At 43.7% G+C, this 23,270-nt stretch overlaps 1 protein-coding gene across 5 annotated transcripts in view; it reads left to right on the top strand.

The window, feature by feature from the left end:
* The window catches only part of IFT43 (intraflagellar transport 43), an 89,330-nt gene that overhangs the window by 61,404 nt on the left and 4,656 nt on the right, over positions 1 to 23,270 (top strand). For 4 of the 5 annotated variants that reach the window (XM_076003852.1, XM_076003853.1, XM_076003850.1 and 1 more), the window contains 2 exons: positions 4,507 to 4,539; positions 5,123 to 5,169. The exons of the other annotated variant lie outside the window; for it this stretch is intronic. In XM_076003852.1, the coding sequence (XP_075859967.1) occupies positions 4,507 to 4,539; positions 5,123 to 5,169 (80 nt within the window). The remainder of the gene's footprint in view (positions 1 to 4,506; positions 4,540 to 5,122; positions 5,170 to 23,270) is intronic. 5 annotated transcript variants of the gene reach the window in all.

The following is a 23,270-nucleotide window of genomic DNA, read 5'->3' as shown; positions in this document are numbered from 1 at the left end:
GCTCAAGCGATCCTCCTGCCTCAGCCTCCCGAGTAGCTGGGACTACAGGCACGAGCCACCATGCCTGGCTGATTTTTATATTATATATATTAGTTGGCCAATTAATTTCTTTCTATTTTTATGGTAGAGACGGGGTCTCGCTCAGGCTGGTTTTGAACTCCTGACCTTGAGCAATCCGCCCGCCTCGGCCTCCCAGAGTGCTAGGATTACAGGCGTGAGCCACCGCGCCCGGCCTAGTAGATGACATTTTAAAGTCATTGTTTGATGCTAAGAAAGATCCAACTGAAGTATGGAAAAATGCAGTAGAATACCCATGCCTTCAGCAAGATACCCGAAAAATGCTTTCTTGCTTTTCAACCATGTATTGCTGTGAATTTACGTTCTCCTACCTAACCGAAATCAGACACCATTAAGGCCACAAATGACTGATGCTCATGTAGAGGATCAACTGAAACTGCAGACCTCCATGCTGCAATGAACTATTCAAATGCTTTCCAACAAAAAACAGATACAACAAGGTCATTAAAAGGTTAGTTAACTTTAAATTTAACAAATAGTTTTCATTTTTGAAATTATTAAGTATATAATAGTTAGATTTTTACAAAATAATCTACATTTTTAAGTATGTGTAATTAAAGTTTCTTGAATGCATCCTTATTTGATTACAGCTAAATTAATGTGGCCTTCAAACATGAAAAGTTTCCCCACTCCTGGTCTGTACTATCTGTTGTCTTCCATAATTAAGGAAAGTCAAGAAGGGACTGTCTGCCTAGTAAATCCAAACAATACCTGGGTGCCCTGGGGACATCAGAAAATTAGTGAGTATCTGCTTTTGAAGAAGATTGGGACAAAGTGTTTGGAATCTAGGGTAAAAGTCAGGAGATACAGATTTTATTTTCAGGCTCATCACTGCCTAGCTCTGTGATCTGGGCAGAGCACACCACTGCAGTGTTCAGTGTCTGTCTCTGTGTATAAAATGGTGCTACTAAATCCAGCTTTCCCTCTTTTTCAAAGCTCAACTGATACAGTGTTAGTAGATATGAGTCTTTGAAGAATGTTGAAAAGTGCTCTGTGTCAGACGGTCTAACTAACATCATTATGGTCATTGTCAGGTTCCCAGACCCTCTCATGGCCACTTCTGGGGAAGGAGGCTCATGGGCCGTGAGTGCCATAATAGACAGGCAGCCCAGGGCTGTGCCACCCTCAGCTCTGCAGGCAGCCTGCCCGGGGCTGGGGCCAAGTCACACAGGTCATATCAATGACCTCAGTTTCCTCCGAAGTTGGGAAAGAAATGTGTCTATGAGGAAGAGATGACCCAGAGCCCACAATTCTTTACCCCAGCCTCCGTCTCCCCACAGTCTGTGGCAGGCAGGACTTCAGCCCCAGACCCTCCTCTGGTTGCCTACCCTGGTGGATGTGATGGACCACTGTGTTTGAGGGTTTTGTTTGTTTGCTTGTTTGTTCGTTTTTAACCTGTCACCAATAATTTAAAAATATACTGTACATCATGACTGGGTATGTGTATATATATAAAACTGGAGACAGAAAGGTTATATAATATTTACCCTTACTATTTGAAGTATACTCTTTTCTGTTCTATGCTATTTAAAAAGAAGAAGAAGAAAGAGAGAAAGAAAAAGAAAATCTGGTGATGATCTGCTAAATTGACTTCATGACTCACTAGTGGGCCAGACCTGTAGTTTGAAAAGCATTATGGTAGATTCTGAGTCCTTAAGCTGGGCCTTGTGGCACTGTACTAGCCCGAGGTGAAGTGGATCTGTGAAGTGGGTTTTTATTTCAGAATGACACCTTAAATTATATTCCTGCTATATGTAGATGAATTGTTTGTATATTCACATGTCTATAAAGAAATATTAGTGCATATTCATGTGTGTATAAAGAAATATTAGCATATTATATAATATTATATAATATTATCATATTAGTCTGTTCTCCTAAACCACACCTACCACCTGGTTTTCCTTTTGCTTTCTCATGTTTGGTAGCTACATATTACTAGCATAGGAAATAATTCACTTGCCTCCAACTCCTGTAAGAAACCCAGCAGTACAGATTCAGTGATTAAGAACCAGTTCTGCCCACCCGGTGTTAGGGAGCTGTGGGGGGCCAGAGCTCAGGTTCGTCCAGTCCAGGGCTAGTGTTGCCAAGTTTTTTATGAAAGAACCCAGAAATCTGGATTTTTGTACAAAATCTCTCAATTTTGGCAACGAATTCACATTAAAACGGACCAAAACAAAAAATAAATAAACAGCAGCATGGTCCAGACCAAGTACATCTGCAGGCTGGATAAGGCCCAGTAATGGGCAGTGTTATATCAGCGACCCAGGTCAGAGGCAGGGCGCTCCCTCCTACCAGGCTTTCTGTTTCCAGGAGAGAGAGAGAACATGCCACCTGAAGGCCTCTCTGCTGCCTGTCCTTGAGGACTCCATTCTTATCTTTCTGCTTCCTCGGTGGAGAGAAATGAGCATGGGGAGAGTCCTTGGGCTCCCTCTAGAGTGAGAGAGAACAGGATGTGGGCTCAGCCCCAATGATGCTGAATATTAAACTCACTCTCCTTTTGCATGTTGAGTGGGTAAGTGGCAATTAATCAGCCTCCCCTTGAAGAGATCATTATTGTTTCCTTCAGACAAAATTGCTGCTGCTTTTGCCATGGCACGTTGCATAGGAAAGGAACAATTTGGTCATAGCTCCTGAGGGTAACCAGAGATGAATATGTCTCTGACGTACACAAGGAAGGTGCTTGCCTGGTTTGCCCAGCCTCTTCAATCTCGTTATTCTTCATCCAAGCACTTCTACCACTGGTGACGTATTAGCTGCGTCACTTGGACAGTGGGGGTATAGAGACAGTTAGGGGCAGTGGTCCTGGGGAATGGTGTCCTCCCACAGAAGGAAGGTGGCTTTGGTGGCTGCTGGGTGCTCTTCCTTTAGGATTCCTTTGCCTGAGACAGGTATTGGAACCCACAGCATCTGGCAGCACCACAGTGGGGATGCCCTGGGCACCCTGCTGCAGTTTCCTTTGGTACCTCTCACTGCCCTTCTGTCCCCCGCCATCCTCCCTCCAGTTGCTCAGTCTCCTTACTCTGTCCTTTAAGGGTCAAAAACTGTAGCCTGGGAGATTCCCTCAAAGATGTTATATCCTATCCATCCAGCTGGACCTACCCATCCTCTTCTCCCTTCTCACTTCAGCTATCTTTTTTTTTTTTTTTTTAAAGAGAGATGGGGTCTTGCTACATTGCCCAGGCTGGACTCAAACTCCTGGGCTCAAGGGATCCTCCTGCCTTAGCTTCCCAGGTAGCTGGGATTATAGATGTATGCCACATGCCTGGCTTGCTTTCTCTTTTAAAATAGTACAGTTGATAGAGTAAATTTTGTGGAAAACAGTCTATTTAAATGGGCTTAATTTTTAAAATTATTTTTTAATTGATATTTTTAATTGACAAAAAATATGTGATTATACTCTTGAGGGGAGTTATCTGCATTTTGCAGGAATTGCTTGTTGGCTCCAATGCAGCTCTTACTGGGAGGTTGGTGGGCCCACACCCTCAAGGGTCTTATGCATCCTGCCTCCAGGCCATCGTGACGTTGCCACCATGCTTTGCCACCATGCTTTGCCCCCACTCATCATGTGCTAGATTTCTGACTTAAAACAATTCATTTAAAGTAAACAGCAACTGTGTTATTGTGGAAATTTTCAGACATACAGAAATGTAATCACCATATACCCAACTTTACTAATCATCGTCTTGCCAATGTCAGTAGTGACCTGCTTAGATTAGTGTTTTAAAATGTACATTCCTGGCGTCCTCCTCCCCCAGACCAGCTGATTCAGAAATCTCCAACTGCCAGGCCCGCCAGTCTATAGGTCTAACAGGCTGCCCGGATGGTTCTTCTGCACACTAACGTGCGAGAACCTCTGCCTTAGATAAATGTGTGTGACAGCCACGCTTTGTGTTCTCATGGAATGTCTTAAGGGGTGCCACTTGCTCCACGTCACTCATAAGGGCTTCTGGTCCTTCATGTGGAGGACACAGCAAAACAGTTCCTGAGCCTGCAGGGTGAACTGTGTGCCCAGGGCATCCCCTTGGCTCCTGGGAAGCTACGCATGCTGACAACTCACAGCACCAAATAAGACCCAGGGCCTCAGTCATAAGAAAGTGCTCTGTAAATGGGTCAGTTAATGGTTGAAGGAAAGAAGGGCACCATATCATCTGCATCCACTTGAATTTTAACCTTCCCACTCAACCTGCACTTACACTCAACCGTTTAATTTGGAGTTATGCTGAAATAAGACTATAAGAAGGCAGTATAGTGTCTGTCATTCTCTCTTGCTGGTTGTATTCCTCTGAATTCCATAAAGAGGAATTCAGAGTAATAAAGCACTTGAGATGTACTAATTTGTCCCACTTTTGAAACCCTTCCCCAAGATACTTCCCCAGAGCATGAGACTAGTAGGCTGTCATAAACCTTGTCTTTTCTTTTTTTCAGGTTAGGAAGGAAGGTTTCTGAAGAAATAGAAGAGTATGTTTCCAGTATTCTTATGGTATCCTATGGTGACCTTTGTCAACAGTGCAATCTTGCCTATTTTGAACACAGCATTAAAAAATAAGGCAGTATTTTGGCTGTGGTCTGGGGCTGGAATTATGTTGGCTGAATCAAGAGTTTGGTTAATGCTGCTTCCTCAGCTGAAGGTCTGGACTCTGGCATTAATGGCCATATCATCCCTCCCACCTTGTGGTTCATAGAATCGTATGTCCAGGTATCAGGGTACTGACCCATGCCTTCTGCTCTGTTGGTGAAGATACAACACTAGCTTCCTAAGCCTAGCCTTCTCCTAAGACTTATCCAAAAAAGGGAAAGGCGGTTTCTAGGTAAAGGTGGCTGCACAGGCAGAGCCAGCGGCAGAGGGAGCATTTATATCATACTCTGTGTGATGGTACAACCACACATGACAGACCCAGTTGCCCAGTTAGGTTTGATCAAGTTGATGGAGGTCCAGGGACATTTTCATCTTGGAGAAAGAATGGACACAATGTAAATTTGAGTTGTTCCTTTCTGTGATTGAAACTCATTTTCTACTCTCTTCTTCTTTTTTGGGGGGCAGTTATCGCCTCAGACAGCAGACCCTGGATGGATCAGATGATGGAGGAGGTAAGAGTCCCTTGGAGGAAGTCAAAGGGGCTTCTCATGGAGTCCCCAGAGCACCCACAGTGTTTCTTGGGCTACAGCGAAGGCACTGTGTACTGTAGCCTCGCTGTAAACATTTGCGGTGGTCTCATCACACGTGCTGATTCACATATCCATGCCTTGCTAACTGCTGCTGCCTCTGCCTGGAGCATCTCTCCCACTTCCTTATCCACTAACCCTGCTTGTCCCTCAAAACTCAGCTGGAGTACCACCTCCTCTGAAGTGCCCTCCCTTTCCATCCTACTCCCTCTCTGACTCAGGTTATTTCTCTGTGCTCTTTACGCACTCCTCAGCAAACCTCCATTGTAATAACAGCAGCATAGCTAATGCTTATCAGGTGTTTCTATACCAGGAACTGTTTTACCAGTTTATGTAAGTTAAAGCATTTACTCTCACCACAGTCCCCATTTTATAGTTGTGGAAACTAAGACACAGAGAGGTTAAGTCGGTTCCCAAGGTCGCAGATCTACTGAGTGACCAGAGCCAGGATTTGGGTACAAGTAGCACATATCACACCTTAACTCTTTGTGGGCTTGACTGTTTTTCCCACCAGGCTCTAAGCTCCTATGGGCAGACACCTTGTCTTATTTATCTCTAGTGCACTTCGCAGAGTAGTCAGTTCCCGGTTGACTGTACAACTGAAGGGGAAACAGGACTAACGAGGCAGGCAGCCGTGGCCTAGTGGAGGCCTGTGTTAAAAACTCAAGAACAAAAGATGAGGTTTATATGTATCTCTAAAATGAAACCCACTAGGGAGAGATTATGCTTGGCACCTAAATTACTAAAGCCTTTTTTAACCCACATATTCATCATTTCCACACTCCTGATTTCTTTGTGTAGATTCTAGTTACTGTCTGGTATTAGTTTCCTTCAGCCTGAAGAACTTTATCCTTTTTTGTAGAGCAGGTCCTCTGGCAACAAATTCTGTCTGCCATATTTGTCTGAAGATGTCCTCATTTTTCACAAGATGTACAATTTTAGGTTGACAATATTTTTTTCTTTTAGCACTTAAAACAGTTTCATTATCTTCTGGCCTACATTATTTCTGATGAGAAGTCAGTAGTTATTCTTACCTTTGTTCCCGTATGTTCCCTGTATGTAATATGTCTTTTCCCCTCCAGCTGCTTTTCAGATTTCTTTTCCTTTATCAGATCTCTCCACTCTGGCTGGGTAGAGCTGAGCTGCCTCTAGTTCTGTATAAGCTCTGGGGATCATTCAGCTCATACCTTCTTGATGGTCATTCTTTGCCCAGCCTTGTGGAGTTTCACCCTGCTGAGACACAATTTAGTATTCCGGCAGTCTAGACTTTTGAAGCTGTTCCTCTGCGTAGCTTCCCAGTCTTTCAGTCTCTGTTCCTCAAATTCCAGCGACCTAAGCCATCCTAAACTTCAGTCTGTCTCTCCTCAACTCAGTGAGACCTCCATGCTCCATTTTGGGGTTTCCCATTGCTGTGCCAGAGTCCAGGAAGTACCTCTAGGCAGAAAACTAGGGTGACCTGGGGCTCACTTCATCTGTTTCCCTTCTCTCAGGAATCACAGTCTTGCGCTCCCTATTGTCCAACATCTGAAAACAGTGATATTAAAAATCCCCCCTCCCCCCCCCCCATTTTCTAGTTGTTTAATGTGGGAGGGCAAGTCTAGTACCAGTTCTGTGCTCATGGCTTGACGTGGAGTCCCACAGCCTTCTTTCAACCCCTTCGTATGTTACTACATACAGAGAGAAGATTCAGTCTATGAAACTTAGATAATTACCTGGTAATCACAGAATTGGGGAGAGGGTCAAAAAGGACATTTATGAAATATTCCGGGGTGGTGGTTAAAATACAGATTCCCAGGACATTCACAAATCAGAAGGTGGAACTGGGGCCTAGAGGTCTGCAATAATTTAAGTAAGCTCACTAGGCGACTATTTGACAACACTGCCATCATGCCTCTAAAGCCAAGACTGAGGACCAGCTAGAGAGAGTGAGAGTTATGTGAAAAAAATTCTTCTGCCTCATCTCATTCTGGAAGATTTCTAAGGTGGAAGAGCAGTCATAGAGATCAGAAAACCTGTCCACACTCTAAGGTTTTGGTAATAGCCTATGAGCACACTCATCATTTTCCAGTATTTTTCCTTGCTTTTCAGTATCTCTTCTTGCCAAATACTCCTCCTTAGCTCAACCCAGTAAACTCCTTTTAGCTGCCAGACTTCTCCACCCACTAATGGTTCCAATGACTGTATTAAATATGGCATCTTATATTTCTATTCCCAAAGTCTATTTTCCCAGACATGTACCTAGAATGTTTTCTGCCAGTGCCAAACTGGCAGCTCAGAGGTTCGTGGCTTCTAGCCACACTTTTGATCTGCCTGTCCTCACAGACTGTTGCTTCAGCCATTGGTTGCACAGTACAGCAAGGTGACCAGCCAGGAGTATGTGCCTAAGAACTCAGGGTCAGGGTCTCTGCTGGACATTAACAGAGCTGGTAGATGGTTAAGGAGCAGTGTACATGGAAATTGTGATGCTAGAGCAACGATTCTGGAGCCTCTGATTTGAATCAGGATGAGGGAGACTGGGGATGAAGGCAGGTAGTTTGTAGCGTGAGGATCTGGCCAGTCTAAAGGTGCGTAGGAGTGAGTGTAGGGCAAGTTGTTTCCTGCAGTGAGTCTTTTTTGACAGCTTTGGCCCCCCACTTGTTTATGTATTGTATTTATTCAAAGCACCAGGAGACTTGTATTTTAAGTAAGAAAAAAATTAAATTCAGGAAAAAAGACTTTGAGTTCTTTGGCAGAAACTTCCAAATGGAAACATAAGAAAACAATTAAATTCATGATCTGTAGAGGTTCACTCAACTTGTATTCTTCTCCAGGCTTTTCCCCACCCTCCCTTGAACCTCTTGCCAGCTCCCTTCAAAGGACTTCTGAAATGCTACTTTCTCTACTTTTTTCCATGTAGAAATGCTACATTTCACAGAGTAACTGGTTTTGCAGGCATTATAAATGCCTATAATTAGAAGCTTGTAGTGGCTGCCTTCGTGATCATCACTTTAACATTGGATTGTTGCAACTTTAAGGAGCTCTGTGGGCCATCTTGTCCAAACCTGTTATTCGACACATTAAGAAATTGAGCCTTGGAGATTATTATTCAGAGTAGCAGGGCTCTGAGAGAAACTCTGGTCTTTCGACTCCCAGGAGGACATTCTGCTCTCATGCTCCAGTGTCTACCAGCATCACTGTCATCATCATTTATTACCAAACACTTACCACGTGCCAGATACATTTTTTCTCATTTAATTCTCAGATCAATGGGAAAGTTTCTTAAAATCAAATTTATTGAGGTCTGGTTTATATGCAATAAACTGTATCCAATTTAAAGTGCACAATTTGAGTTTTGACAGATGTATACACCCCACAAAACCACCGCCACGAGCATATACAGAACATTTCCATCACCCCCAAAAGTCCCTTCTTGCTTCTTCCAGAGCATCCCTCCTCTGTCCCAGCCTCAGGCAACTACTGATGTGGTGTTTGTACTCTAGAGTAGTTGGCATTTTCTAGAATTTTATGTAAATAGAAGCATAAGTATGTACTCTTTTGTGGATGTGTATCATTAGCCTGCTCATTTTTATTGCCAAATAGTATTCCATTGTATGGACATACCATAGTGCATTCACCTGTTGATAGATGTTTAGATTGTTCATTATCTTCATTTTTAAATTAATGAGTTAATTTGTTATTTACTTATTTACTTGAAAAAATTTTTTAGAGACAGGGTCTTGCTATGTTTGCCCAGGCTGGCCTTGAACTCCTGGGCTCAAATGATTCTCCCACCTTAGCCTCATGAGTAGCTGGGACAACAGGCACACACCACCATACCTGGCTTATTATTCCCATTTTAAAGGTGAACAGACTAAGGCAAAGAAAGGTAGACTTAACCACAGTTACACAAGTAGTAAATGGCAGCACCAGGACTTGAATATAGATCTTGACCCCAGGGCCTTCTTTCCTAGCCTCTGGGCTATAACGAGTGGTATGACCCTCAGATATGCTGGCATCTCCTTCCATGGGTAGGCTGTATTGATGTCAGCTTCTAGATTTGTAGTATCGAGGGCCCAGAATGATTGATGGGATGCTTAGTAAAATTTCATTAGGGAAGGAAAGAAGAAAAGATGCCTATTTTTAGAGAATACCTCTAGTATTTTTTTCTCCTTCATAAACTTGAAATGTGAAATTTGAGATTTGGCCTTTATTTTAGCCCTGGAGATTTGAAGCATAAAACCTTTTTTTTTTTTTTTTTTTTTTTTGTCAGAGAGTGCACTTGCTTTTTACCTTCTAGGAGGGATGCTGCTTCCCCAGCATAAATCTGTTTTCCTTGCAGTTCTGCCTGAGTCCTTTAATGGAAAATCAGTTCATATGTTACACTTCACACTTGACTTAGTCCATTTCACTGTATATGAATGTTTAGAATCCATTATGCAGTAGGAATCATATGTTACATATAACTAGTTTCTAGAATTATCTTTGCTCAGAGAATTACTTGGTTGGCTAGTGAAGTCTGCTCCTTTGAACTTAGAATATCCAGTGGGTGGGGAGACTCCATGAATGATTGTCCTGAGTTATCCATGGATGCCCATTCAGCAGTGGCATGAAATAGACCCTGGGCACCTGAAAGAAAACCTACTGGTTCCCTTAACAAAACCATATTCAGGTTGCTTGAGGTCATCAGCTAAGGGGTGTTATCACTTGGGAAGCGGCTGATCATCTTCGTACGCTTGGTGGGGATGGGTGACTGGTGAGCAAACCCAGACGGGGAAATGAATCTCAGTGAGTAGAAATGAGGGCCTAAGGTCAGGGGCCTCCCCAGGTAGACCATCTCCTTCCAGCACCAGCCTTAGAGGTCAGGTGTAACTAAAGAAAGCCAGCAGGTTTTTGTCCAGTGCCTCCTGAGGCCTGTGTTGCTACAGATGCTGGGGATAGTGATGAATGAGACAACCCTGCCCTCCAGGAGCTTCTGGTCTAGTGAGAAAATGCCTTCCCATCTTTTCCTCCCTGTCTTTCATAGAAAACTTTCAGGATCCATGTCTCTCCAAATACATTTCTCAGCATTTAGCCTCCCTTGCTTCATCCTTGGTATGTGTTGCTCATTCTTTCTTGAGCAAAATGTATTCTCTGCCTAGGGAGAGAAGAGAAGCACTTCTTCCCTTCATTCATGCCTCAGGCTTCCTAAGGAAGAAAGAAGAAAGGGGCTTTGAAGATTAGGTGTATCTTCAGAATGAGAAACAGAGAGTGAGTGACAATTAGGGGTGGATTTGGGATCTGTTTATTAACCAAAAAGTATGACATAGGGACTTTTTGCAGGACACTGGCCAAGCTCTTGGCTCAGATGTGTCTGGGGCCAGGCAGATACTATAAACATGGGAAACAGCAGAAATATAAGACAATAAGGACAATAAGGAATGATGAGGTCCATGGTGAAATCATAGAGGAAATGGCACAGCCTAAAAGTTTTTAATTCATTTTTTTAAGACGACAGAATTTTTAAAAAACACTTCATAAACAGAACAAAAAAACACTTTATAAACAGAACAAAATGCAAGTTGGATTAGGCCTTTGGTAACTGATTTGCAAATCCTTCACAAGACCTTGCCTGGCGGTGCTCTAAAGCAGCACAGAACTTTGTTGGAGAGACAGAACATAAAAGATAAAAAGCACTATAAGAGTTAAATAGCTAAGGCAGCAGTTTAATGGATGGCAAAAGTGGCAAATGGTCATTATTAATGGTCATGAGTTCAGAAGAGGAAGCAATCCCTGTGGGCGGAGAGCACTTCAGTATAAAGGGAGAATTTGTGCTGGGTTCTGAAGGATGGGTAGGATTTGGTTAGCAAGAGAAGAATGTGAAAGGCCTTCCAAGGTAAGATGCCTGGCATGAGAAGAGACTCTACATGAAGGACAAATAAGTAATTCACAGTAACCAGAAGAGAATCTGGTTCTGCAGAGATGGGTCCTGATTCTGGCCCATTTTCAATTACAAATATTCAACCTCCCCACTTATACTGCCTTTAACGAAGTTATGAAGATTGCCAGTCACCTAATTTGCTAATTCTAGGCAGAACCAGTCACAGCTATAGCTGACGCAATGTGTCAGGGAAGTTAGGATTCTTGACAATGGAGAATAGCTGGAGAATGAGGGACAGCCAAAGGTCACACATGACCTCAGGCTCCCAAAATTGTAGGATGGCAAAACTGATCTGTCCTATTTAGATGACCATCCTTCAGTAGCATAATCATCCATTCTTATTCTTGGAATCAAATTTCTGCTTGCCTGGAGGCTTTTGACTTCTGTCAAGGAAGGTTGTGGGTGTTAGAGAAAGAACATCAGATCTGGAATAAGATTGAACTCAGTCTCTACAGGTGACTGTTGCAGGTCACTCATTCATTCATTCAGCAACCATTTGTTGAATACTACTGTGTGTGATATGATGCTCAGGGCTACGCACTGGGGATACGATGATGAGCAAAGCATTTATTGACCTTGCCCTCCTCCAGTTCACAGCCTAGTTGGGGAAACAGGACTTAAACAGTCACACAATTAAAGTAAGGACACATTGTGTCTAGTCCCCTGAAAAAGGGGGACACTGGGTACTGTGAGAGTCATGTGGAGACCTGATTTGGACCAAGGGGTGAGGAAAGGCCATTCTGAAGAAATTAGTTTTAAATTTCAATTTGAAGGAAGAGTAGAAGTTGCCAGGAAATGGGGTTGGGGGTGAGGGGTGTGTGGAGGGGACTCCTGATAGAGGAGAGTAGACTGCAAGTGCAAAGCTGTGTTCCCGCTCTAATCTCGTCCAGGCCTGCTGAGACTCCTCTAGATCTAGAATCCAGCTCCCAGGAAGTGAACTCTAGACAGAATGTGAGTCTGTAAAGATGAACGTTGAGAGGAACACAAAGGGGAGAAAAGACATTCTTTAAAAAAGATGAAGAAGGTTCATGTTGAAATACTCTCTGAATACGCAATTAGATATGGAGTCAACTTGCAGGTTTTGTCTCATAGCTAAATTCAAGTTAGAAAAGAATTTATGAACTCCAAAATATGTCTTTAAAAAGTAGAAAGTCCCTAAAAACAGGAACTAAAAACAAGGCTTTGGTCTTTCCTGTGTTTAACAGTTGCCTTTTAGTGAAGCCCAGAACTGTGAGTGGAATTGGAACTCCCTCTTCCTGGCAGCTCCCATCTTCTAGGCCTGCCTCATCTTTGCTGGAGAGGGCTGTGTTCCTTTGCATCTGGAGGTCTAGTTTTGACAGAATTGAATACCTCAAAACCTTAGGAATAATACATCCTTCTGGCCAACCAAAAAGTGTTTAATTCCTAAAGGACAAGCTGAGTTGAGCCACTTCTAGCCAGGGGCAATTGAGGACTTAATTCTGCAAGTGTAGCAATCTGGATGATCTGAGAGCACTGAGTTTAGGGATAATTGCTCAATTTTCTATCCATGTCAACAGGGAAAATAGGTAAAAGTGGCTGAACACAGCCAAGCAGTGAGGCTGGAAGAGATGTGAGAAGCTAGGCTGTCAGTAGAATTAGAAAAATGCTGTCTGTAGAGGTCTATCACTTCGTCACTTCTCTGTCTCTCCCTCTCCCTGTTCATCTCTGTCTCCAGGCTTTCTGACTCTCTTCTGGGCTCTTATTCATTGCTTAAGCCTTCTACCATATCCATCATCCCTTCTCCTGCAAACAGCAGAGTCACTCTGAGCCTAAATAGCTTTGTCGTGGAGAGAAAGTGGAAAGAATTCTTTAAAAACATAAATTGGAAGACTGATGTCTCAACTCTGTTCTTGCTTAGTAACAATGTTCCATTATGTTGGCTTTTCTTCCTTAAGCTTAATCCAGCATATTGGACTTCCTAGGTGGTTCCTAAACCTAATTCCTTTGCCTCCCTAATTTTGTAAAAATAATTGTAACTACCACTGATGTTTTATTAAATACTGTTCTTTAAAATCAGTTTGTGTTTCTCAGTTCGAAGTTACTAGGACTAGATACTGTCTTTCTCAGCTGCCCTATCCTTCCCTAACACATACACGCAAGGGAACTCCATATCCTTAGCAGGAATTGGGGTGGAGGCAGGTGGATTGGTACTCATTGGTCCAACAATTAAGCTACCCTCACTTCTGTCTCTGTGCTTTGTTAAGCTTTGTTCTGTTTACAGGATACTGGATAAGAAATTTTTTTTTTTTTTTTTTTTTGAGACAGAGTCTCACCCTGTTGCCCAGGCTAGAGTGCCGTGGCGTCAGCCTAGCTCACAGCAACCTCAAACTCCTGGGCTCAAGCAATCCTCCTGCCTCAGCCTCCCAAGTAGCTGGGACTACAGACATGCGCCACCATGCCCAGCCAATTTTTTTTACATATATTAGTTGGCCATTAATTGCTTTCTATTTTTAGTAGAGACAGGGTCTCGCTCTTGCTCAGGCTGGTTTCGAACTCCTGACCTCAAGCAATTCGCCCGCCTCAGCCTCCCAGAGAGCAGGGATTACAGGCATGAGCCACCGCGCCTGGCCTGGATAAGAAATTTGAAAAAGAAGTCATTCTTGTAGGAAATAGTATTGATTACCAATGTTCATGTTTACCATGAGCCAGGCGTCATGCTAACTGTCATCTTACAGAGGAGGAAATGAAAGCTTGGTGAAGCTAAATAACTCCCCAAGATCATGTGGCTAATAAGCAGTGATGTGCTGGTAAATATTTAACATCCAGCTCTCCAGGGGGGAAAAGTCCTGATTGGTAATGTTTGCCAGTGTCTACAGCATAGATACTCCTACCATGGCTGGTTTCAAGCTACCAGCGTGGCATCACTGACCACAGAGTTGGGAGGAGATAAGCAATAGTGCACTGGTGTTTGTATTCCCTACATATAGGTATATTAGATGTAAATAATTTAGAGAGCATAGGTAAGTACAATTTAGGAAGTAGTGAGTTTTGAGTATTTATTACCTTTATTTTTAATATAATTTATTTAATTATGAAGGTATATAATTTTGTCTTTAATGATGTTTATTTTTGACAACCTGCACATAAAATTACTACAAATTTGGCAAGTGGCTTAGCTAGTGTGAGCTGCTCCAGCACACCACTACCTGTAAGTGGTGGTGCCGGATCCAGACATGGTCTTTGTAACTCCTAATCCCTCTGCTCTCTCGGCCCTGCTTGTGGAAGAGGCCTGTCTCCCTCATTTGCCCAGCAGCCTGTTGCACATCTATGCTGGTGCTCAGATTTAGTTGTTGGCCATGTCCTCAGCTCTGCTGATCCTCTCGCTGCCAAGTCTCGTCTGCAGCAGTGCCTGGACTGCATAGAAGCAAGCCAGAGAGACCAGGTCTTTAAAGCTCTTGTGACATGAAGCAGAATCCCCTCTCTCATTATGTTTTCTTTTCCATCAAATCCATCAAGATTGCTTTTACATAATGACTTCAAGAGTGCCTGTGTTGAATCCTCCAGAGGGGAGAGCCTACTTTAGGGTGAGAAGGAATTTCACTGGGCTTTTATAGGTTGCAGTGTCAGTATTGGGAAATTTGGGAGGTTTGGTAAAACCCAAGACCCCACAGGACACTGCTTAGGCCAGGAAGTGCTGCATTTGTAGCTATTATGCCAACCTGCCTCTTTGAGACACAGCAGAGAAAACAAATTGACACCTCAGAGACGGACTCTCGGAAGACCACCTAAAATGTTAAATGGCCCCGCTGGTGGTGCCAGGTTATGTTGTGAATACTGAGCTGAGGTTATAATGGGACCAGAGGTGGAATCTGTGTAGGTTAATTGCATTATCAAAGATGAATTTTTATTATAGTGATTCTAAGCAAAAGAGATGGTATGCTTTATTGACAAGCCGTGACTGTGACTGTGCATCTGGAAAGACTTCCATAGGCAAATCTGACAGACAGGGCTTTCTTTTTTTTTTTTTTTCGGCATATTATGGGGGTACAGATATTAAGGTTTCAATAAATGCCCATTTCCCCCCTCCCCCCCACAAGTCTGAGTCTCCAGCATGACCATCCCCCAGATAGTGCACATCTCACTCATTATATATGTATATACCCACCCCCCTCCCCCCTCCCACCTGCCCAATACCCTATTACTGTAGTACCTATGTGACCACTTAGGTGCTGTTCAGTTAATACCAATTTGCTGGTGAGTATATGTGGTGCTTGTTTTTCCATTCTTGGGATACTTCACTTAATAGTATGGGTTCCAGCTCTAACCAGGAAAATATAAGATGTGCTATATCACCATTGTTTCTTAGAGCTGAATAGTACTCCATGGTATACATATACCACATTGTATTAATCCATTCTTGGATTGATGGGCACTTGGGCTGTTTCCACAGCCTTGCAATTATGAATTGTGCTGCTATAAACATTCGAGTGCAGGTGTCTTTTTTGTAGAGTGTCATTGGATCTTTTGGGTAGATGCCCAGCAATGGGATTGCTGGATCAAATGGTAGATTCACTTGTATCGCTTTAAGGAATCTCCATATTGCTTTCCACAGAGGTTGAACTAGTTTGCAGTCCCACCAGCAGTGTAGGAGTGTTCCTCTCTCTCCGCATCCACGCCAGCATTTATTGTTTGGAGACTTTTTGATAAAGGCCATTCTCACTGGAGTTAAGTGAGTTAATTGCATTATGAATTTTGAATTAAGAATTGCAAGATGAATTTTTATTATAGTGATTCTAAGTAAAAGAGATGGTATGCTTTATTGACAAGCCATGACTGTGACTGTGCATCTGGAAAGACTTCCATAGGCAAATCTGACAGACAGGGCTTTCTTAAAAAAAAAATCTCATCAGGTGTATTCCAATGGACACACCAGAATAAGGATGTCTTAGAGACCTCATTTTGGTGATATGGAAATTTAGAACCAGAGTTGACAGGTAATTGAATAAGGTCAGCAAATTAGGGGCAGATCCTGGACCCAGGTTTCCTGATTCCTAATCAGCTACACCCTCTACTACAACTCTGTGGTCCAGGAATCTAAATTTAGTTCTTCTTTGATAGGCAGTTAAAGCCACATTCCTGGCAGCTAAAGAAAAATTAACTCTAGTATATGTACACCCTTGAGGCCACAGGGGCCAACTTCTCTACTCCCCAGTGTAGGTTTGGCCAGAGCTGTTTCTCTGAGTAAGACACCAGAAAAGTTACATGGAACTTCCCAAAGGTGTCTTTAACTTAGCAAGAGAAGTTGTTTTAGGTTTTTGTAGGAGGTGACACAAGGTCCCATGACCCTGCCCTAGGAAAAGCATACACCATCATACAGTAGGTTTCTAGGAGTTGATGGGATAAAGAGATGTTTGGAGTTACCTGACTCAGCAAACGTAGTAGACTGGTTTGGCTATATTCTTTTGGTCCCCCCAAAAGGCAGAATGTCAGGGGAGGTTTTGAGAACTGAGTTAAGCTTGGAGCAAATTTTAGTGGTCATTCTTTGTCAACTCAGTTTATAGTCTACCTTTCCCCAGTCCAGCTGCAAGGCACAGCCCAGAGTCTCAAGCAGACCTCCTGCTGCATTCATTGGCAGGGCTAGGACAGAGGCCCTAATGATGCCCTGAAACCTCCAGGTCACCTCAGACTTCCCAAATGAAACATTTCTGCCCGAAACACAGTTGACAATAACCTCTCTGGTGGTCCATTTTCTTTGTTCATGTGAGCAGCTGCTTGCACGTCCCCATCTAAAGAAGCAAAATGGGAAGCATGAAACAAAAGTCTTGTGCCATGCATGTATGCATGTTCTAAATGAAGCGGTTGTATTAACCTTCCTCCAGGAACACAGAGAGAACGCCCCGTCAGCAGTCTGTCATGGTATAGTCTGTTTAGAGGATTGTGATTAATAGCAAATTATCCAACATTAAGCACTGACAAAAGTAAAAGAGAGTTAAATCTCCCTGAAACCATTATAGAGATCAGGGTATTTATTCTGTAGCTCCTTAGATTCTGTCCCAGTTGAATACAGAAGATAGGATCAGGATAGGACAAAGCTAATCCCGTTTAGTTTTGTGAGACTGTCCCATATGTGACTATAAGCAGTGTTGCAGCTTTCGGGGCAGGCACGGGCACTTCTCCACCTGCACATAACTGTGAAGGGAGCAAGTGGATGAGGGATGAGAGCAGGGGAGAGGCCTTTAATGTAGACAGGCCCACGCTGATGAGGACCCCTGCCCAGGGACATCTTAGACTGCTTAGATTTTTATTTGACCAGAAAGGAAGAGAGGCTTAGTGTTCTAGGAGGTATATTTCAAATGATGGGGACTATATAAAGAAATGCACAGTATTCTCTGCAATGAAAAAAGACAGATGGAGTTGCAGAGTTGCTCCAAATACTCTTTGTAACCAAAAACACAGCAAGCTGTGGCCTGAGATGACTAGTGACTATTGGTGTTCTCTTAAATAGACAGCTGCGGTTCATTTCTCAGTTTGAAGGCTGACAGACAGATATCACCCAGGTGAGATGGGAAGAGACAGCTGTGTTTATATACCTGAGGTTGGACTGAAGATATCACTTAGCCCTGTGTCGGAGAAGTCTTTTCCTTCTGACACATCACACATGGAGATTAGTTTCTAAAGAAGGACTTGAAGAGCAACACCTAGGTATGGGTAAGAGGTAATAGGGGACCCCTTTACCCTAGCAAGAGGCAAACTTAGTGGCCAAATGGTGGATCTCCCTTTCTTGCTTTAGGTTCTACCAGCTTTCAAAAAATCCACAGATGCTGAGTGTGTGTGCACATGCATGCCTCTTTGTGTGTGTACTTGTCTGTATGTGCACACGCAGGAGGACACAAATGTGATTCCTGAGTCCATAAGTGTGGTTGACGGACTAGGTTTACCTAAAAGACCCTTTAAGAGAAAGCTCTTGAAAGATGATTACAGAATTGAGACACCATCATTTAAAAGTGCCCGAGGCAAACTCCTTTGAAAATTGCAGCAGCGAGGGACAGAGAAAGAGCCACGCAGCCCTTGATTGTTGCGCTGGTCCCTCAGGACCCGTTCTCCCCCTCCCCCTCTGTTTCTCATCTGATAAGAGAGAGAGCAGCAGTAAGACTCCTCATCTATCTTATGAAAATCCGATTCGGAATGGCTGTGATCAAAACCAGCTGGCTGTCACCAGCAGTGGCCTTGTGCGGAGGGAACCGCTCAGAAGCATTCCGTTTGTGGGGTGTCACGGGTGGCACCGATCAAAGGAGCATTTTTTTAATAAATATATATAAGGAAAAATACAAAACCTAAAGATTTAGAATAAAAGCAGTGTAGTTTGTCTTGTTTTTTTCAGTGTAACACGAAGAGATGAAATAGAATCAGATATGCCTGTTTTCTAACACACTTCTGCTGGCAGCTGGGAAGGCGCTCTCTGTCACATTAATGCCGTCTCCCTCATCTTGGGGCTTACTGAAGAGAGAGAGTGCCTCCACTTCCGTTCCTTCCAGCCACTTCATTCCTTCATCACGTTTAAAGTCCTTTACGCCTCCTTGTCCTTAACACAGCCCACAGATAAAAGCTGTGGAACTGTCAGGAAGCTCTGAGAGAGCTATTGGAGGAACATTGTTCTTCATCTCCTTCAACTGACAGTCACCAGTGGTATGATGTTCCCTAGAGGTCACCCCGGTAGGTGACTCTGGGGTCTTCTTAGAATTGAGTGGCTTAAGGCTCCTGTGCTGAACCCTGTAGGGAACCCTTGCTGGGCCCTGCTTGTCCCTCCTGGGTGGCGAGCCTTCACATTGCCAGTTCTGCTTCTTGTGTATCCCTCAATGGACTGGGGCGGGGGATGATGGGGCAGGTTTCTGTCTGAGGTGTTGCACACGTTGCTCCTTGAGAACGTGGTGACATCCCTCCGTGGGTGACATGAGGAGGGCAGACATTCACACACTGCAGTGGAGCAGGCGCCGAGTCGACGCTCTTAGCAAACCCCCTTCTCTGCTGACGGTCCAGCCAGAAGCCGACTGTGCTGCGGCCTGGCTTAGCTCGGAAACCGAAGTCAGGCCAGACCTCCCTCTCCAACCCGCTGACAGCCAAGAGAGCTGTCACAGCTTGAGGGGCTGTGAGGAACAATCAACCATTTTGATCTTCCTCCTCTTAAGGTCTGTGATCTCTTTCCCCAGCAGCATTGGGAGAGATTCAGTTTGGCAGGAGCATGGAGGCATTTCAACATATGGGACACAGATGGAAAAAAACACCCAGAACTGGCACCACAGAACAGGGCATCTTTTCCTTGTGTCCCCATTGCACACCCCCTTGGGGACCTGCTCGTGCCCAGCTCCTGACAAGATGCCCCACTCTGTCTCGGGGCCACGCGTTTCTCGAGGTCAGTCCTGTTTTGCAGCTTTCACAGCATGGCTCTGTAGCCTCCGCCGCCGTTTGCAGACTCTTTTCTCTTCACCTGCCAGTAACGAGTACAGCCTGGACCCAGCTCTAATCAGGTGAAATCACAAGGGACAAGTCTTCATAAAGCAGACCTGCCAGGGACCTGAGACGTGTTTGTGCCCCATGTCTCCTGATTTGGGGAGTGCAGGAGACCGCTCGGAAGCTCCTCTGAGACACCTCTTTCCCTTGTTCCTTCGGGTGTTTGAAGCCTGTTGCCTACTGCTTTCCCCTTTTCTTTTCCCTTTTAAAAAATTCTCCATTTTTCCACTTAGAAAAAAAAATTATTTATACGATTGAGATCCACTAATTAAAGCCATTTTCTGGTATTTGGTTACTGGAGCGTTTGATGTCTCTCTGACAAGACCATGAAATGCACGAAGTGTCCACAGGGACAGAATTTGCTGAACACGGCTCTTTGTAAATGAGGGGACATAGTGTCGCAGCAGCTCATGAATATGAAACGCCCATGATGCCACCTCAGTGGACTTGGGAACACAGATGAATCCTGTCATGTGCTAAATGAGACCAATTTCTTTCACTTAACTTCATCTTCAATCAGACCTTCTTCCATTTGCCTGTTTAAAATTCTCCATACGTGATGCAGAAGGTAACAGCATTCAGTAAAACAAAGTTTTGCAGCTGCAGAGAAAAATTATAATGATCTCTGTCTTAAGTGGCCATCTCCTAAAAACAGGGACATTGTTTTCTTTCACTTGCCAGGTCTGCTGATGCCTGTTGGCTTTGGGCACAGAATTGTGGGTTTTTCTGGACTGCTCTTATTCGGGTGTCCTTAAGCAGCGTGTCCAGATCCTTTTCATGGTGATTGGTTGTTGAACTTGGTTATACATTGTGGATGTGAGTCCTTAACTAGCTGAGAATGCTCTGCAGTGGCCAGGGCACTATGTGTTCAGGAAGTTTGAGGAGAGATTGTGTGTAACCAAGCAGGGTTTGCCGTTGGGAGCTCAGCAGATAAAGTGAGGGAGCGAATGTTGTCTGTGAGCACCCTGAATAACCTGGTAAGGTGAGCCAACCACTTGTATCATTTACTGAGGTGTCAAGGTGAGAAAGTACTAGGGAACAGAAGAGACTTTATGTAGCTCTACAGAAGCCCTTCTGGACACAACCAGGGAATTCCATTCAGAAATCCCAGTGAAAAATTAGCAAAGAGTGGAACCTAAAAGGTCACAGAGAGAAAGGGGCTCCCTTCCTAAAACATCTTTGCTTGAGTGGGACCCAGGGCCCAGGTTGGGGTGCCTCCTTTGTTCTCTCCTTCCTGCCGGACTTAAATTTATGCTCCAGGTAGAGAACTGGGGTAGTGCTTGGGGTATACTCATTGCAAGCTTAGTCCAATCTAAGAAATCACTTTTGTTCTAGTGTTACCCAAACAAGCAAACAACAGCTGGATCTGGATGCAGACTGTCACAAAATGCATCACAGAGATTTGGGGCTGGCTTCATTGGAAGAGGCAGGTAGGCTTTTTACTGTCAGGCCACGGGAGCTGAAAAGGATCCTTCTGGGACTTTGCTAGGTAATTAGCATTTTAGTGTGCGTGTGTGATGATATTATCCATAATGAATGTATTTCAGGGGAAATGGCAGCTTCTCACATCTTTGAAAACAGTTGTAATTGATCTACTATGTTCTTGTAAGTTTCTATTATTTATTTATATTATTTATTTAGGCACCACTTAGTCGTTTCTGTGGTCTCATCTGGTAATTGATTTGTTGAGTAGCTGTGTTGGGCGGTAGCAGACTGGTGTTCTATTATCAAAACGAGTTTCCCATTTGGCGATCTCTCTATTTGAGGTAGATTTGTGCTGCTGTTGCTGTGCATGAACGAACCTCCATTGGTGCATCCGGAATGTGGAGACTGATGAAGAGCAGTGTGACCCAGCCTTGGGGTGGAAGCTAGGTGGCCCATACTGGGCCAAATTGGAATGGCTTTCCCCCGAAACTTTGTCCCCACTTATCCATTGATTCTTGTGTATACACAGGCCTTTCCCAGTGGAACTTGCAGCTCTCAAGTGAGGCAAATCCTTTGCTGTGATGTTATCAAACCCAGGAAGCGTCCAAGGATTACTATTGGTTGTTCTTGTGAAATGAATCCTACTTAGGCAATTCAGTAGCACTTATAATTGGAACAATGTAGAGAAGATTGACATGGAGCTTCCATTGGTGTGACTTTCAGATCAAAGAGGCATCTATTGATTCAGTTCTGTTCAGTTGTCCTTTATTTTGCCAGTTGTAATATAGAAGTGCCTGTGATGTGGTCTTTGCTGTCAGCTAGTTCACCATCGAAGGGGCAGATTTGGGGCAAATTTCATTTACTCTCCCCTCCTAGAAGGTAGTGAGGTGTCTACCCTGTGGTCATGAATAAATATTATGGAAGAACAAAGTAGGAAGCTCTTATTCCTGCCTATTGGATTCAGAGATGATTCGCCAAGGAAGGGACATGCATTTTTCTTATCCTTCTGATTTATTATTATTTTTAATGTATACTGGCTCCCTTCGCAACTTTGCCATGCTTAGTCCATCTTGGTTTTCCCCTAACGTGCCTCCAGAGGGGTCCCACATAGAGTGGGGACCCAGTACATGTTTCTTGGTTGGTTGATGCAAGTCCTTCCTCGCCGGGCACCAGACACCCTCTTCTGCCTCACCCCATGCCATTTTCTCCTGGGCCTCATGCTGATTATAGCATCCTGCCTTCGCTTTTTCCAGTGTTGCAAGTTACCTCTCATCTCCTTGTGTCTTTGCACACACTGTCTCCTGCCTGGCCAAGTCCTGTTTATTCAGCTTCAGCCGCGCTATCCCTAATTCAGAAAGACCTTCCCTAACTACTCACCCCACCTCTCAAAATTAAATCCCCTCTGGACTGGATTAAATGCATCACAGAGCATCTGTTCAATAGAATATTAGAAGGTCATTTAAAAGAATAAGATATATCCATATATTGATAAGGACAAATAAAAGCAAGTTGTAGAACAACATATATGTAGCGCAATCCCATTTGCAAACATTTTGTAAAAGGACATGTGCACTCTGGTATGCATATATTCTTTTCAGTAAATATATACAAGAAATTGTCAACAGTGATTACCTCTAGGGCAATGACAAGGTCGCGTGGAAGGAAAATTTTTCATTTTAAACTTTTCTATAGCATTTGAATTTGTTACCACCTATAATGTTACTTTTATTTTAGAAAAATAAACCAGTTAGATCTCCCAGTTATTATGTGTCATAGAATCCAATTAGTTTCCTTCCTAGTGCATATTTTAATTTATGAGCAGTGCATTTATTTGTGTTTATTATCCTCTACCAGACTGGTGCTCCATGAGACGAGGGCTGTGTCTGTTCGGTTAGCTGTTATTGACATCACCTAGCACAGTACCTTTCACATGGTGTGTGCTCAGTCAGTATTCCATGAATGAATGAATGAATGAATGAATGAATGAATGAATGAATGAACGAATGAATGAACGAACGAACGAACGAACGAACAAGTAGACAAATGGAGTTTCCCTACAGCGTGGCTAACTGGGCACCATAGTGGGGGAGACAGGCACTTGAACAGCTCATGAGATAGCTAGCATAGAGGCAGGGAGCGAGCACACAACACAAGGGAGGGCCCTTTAGTTAGGTGGTCAGATCTGGGACAGTGAGCCCTGGGTGCTGTGGGCGAGAATGGCCCTGCCTGCCAGGGA

This window comes from Microcebus murinus, chromosome 6 (genome assembly GCF_040939455.1).
Source record: "Microcebus murinus isolate Inina chromosome 6, M.murinus_Inina_mat1.0, whole genome shotgun sequence".
Lineage (NCBI taxonomy): Eukaryota > Metazoa > Chordata > Mammalia > Primates > Cheirogaleidae > Microcebus > Microcebus murinus.
The sequence above is the reverse complement of the archived record's forward strand: the minus strand, read 5'-3'. Positions and strand labels throughout refer to the sequence as shown.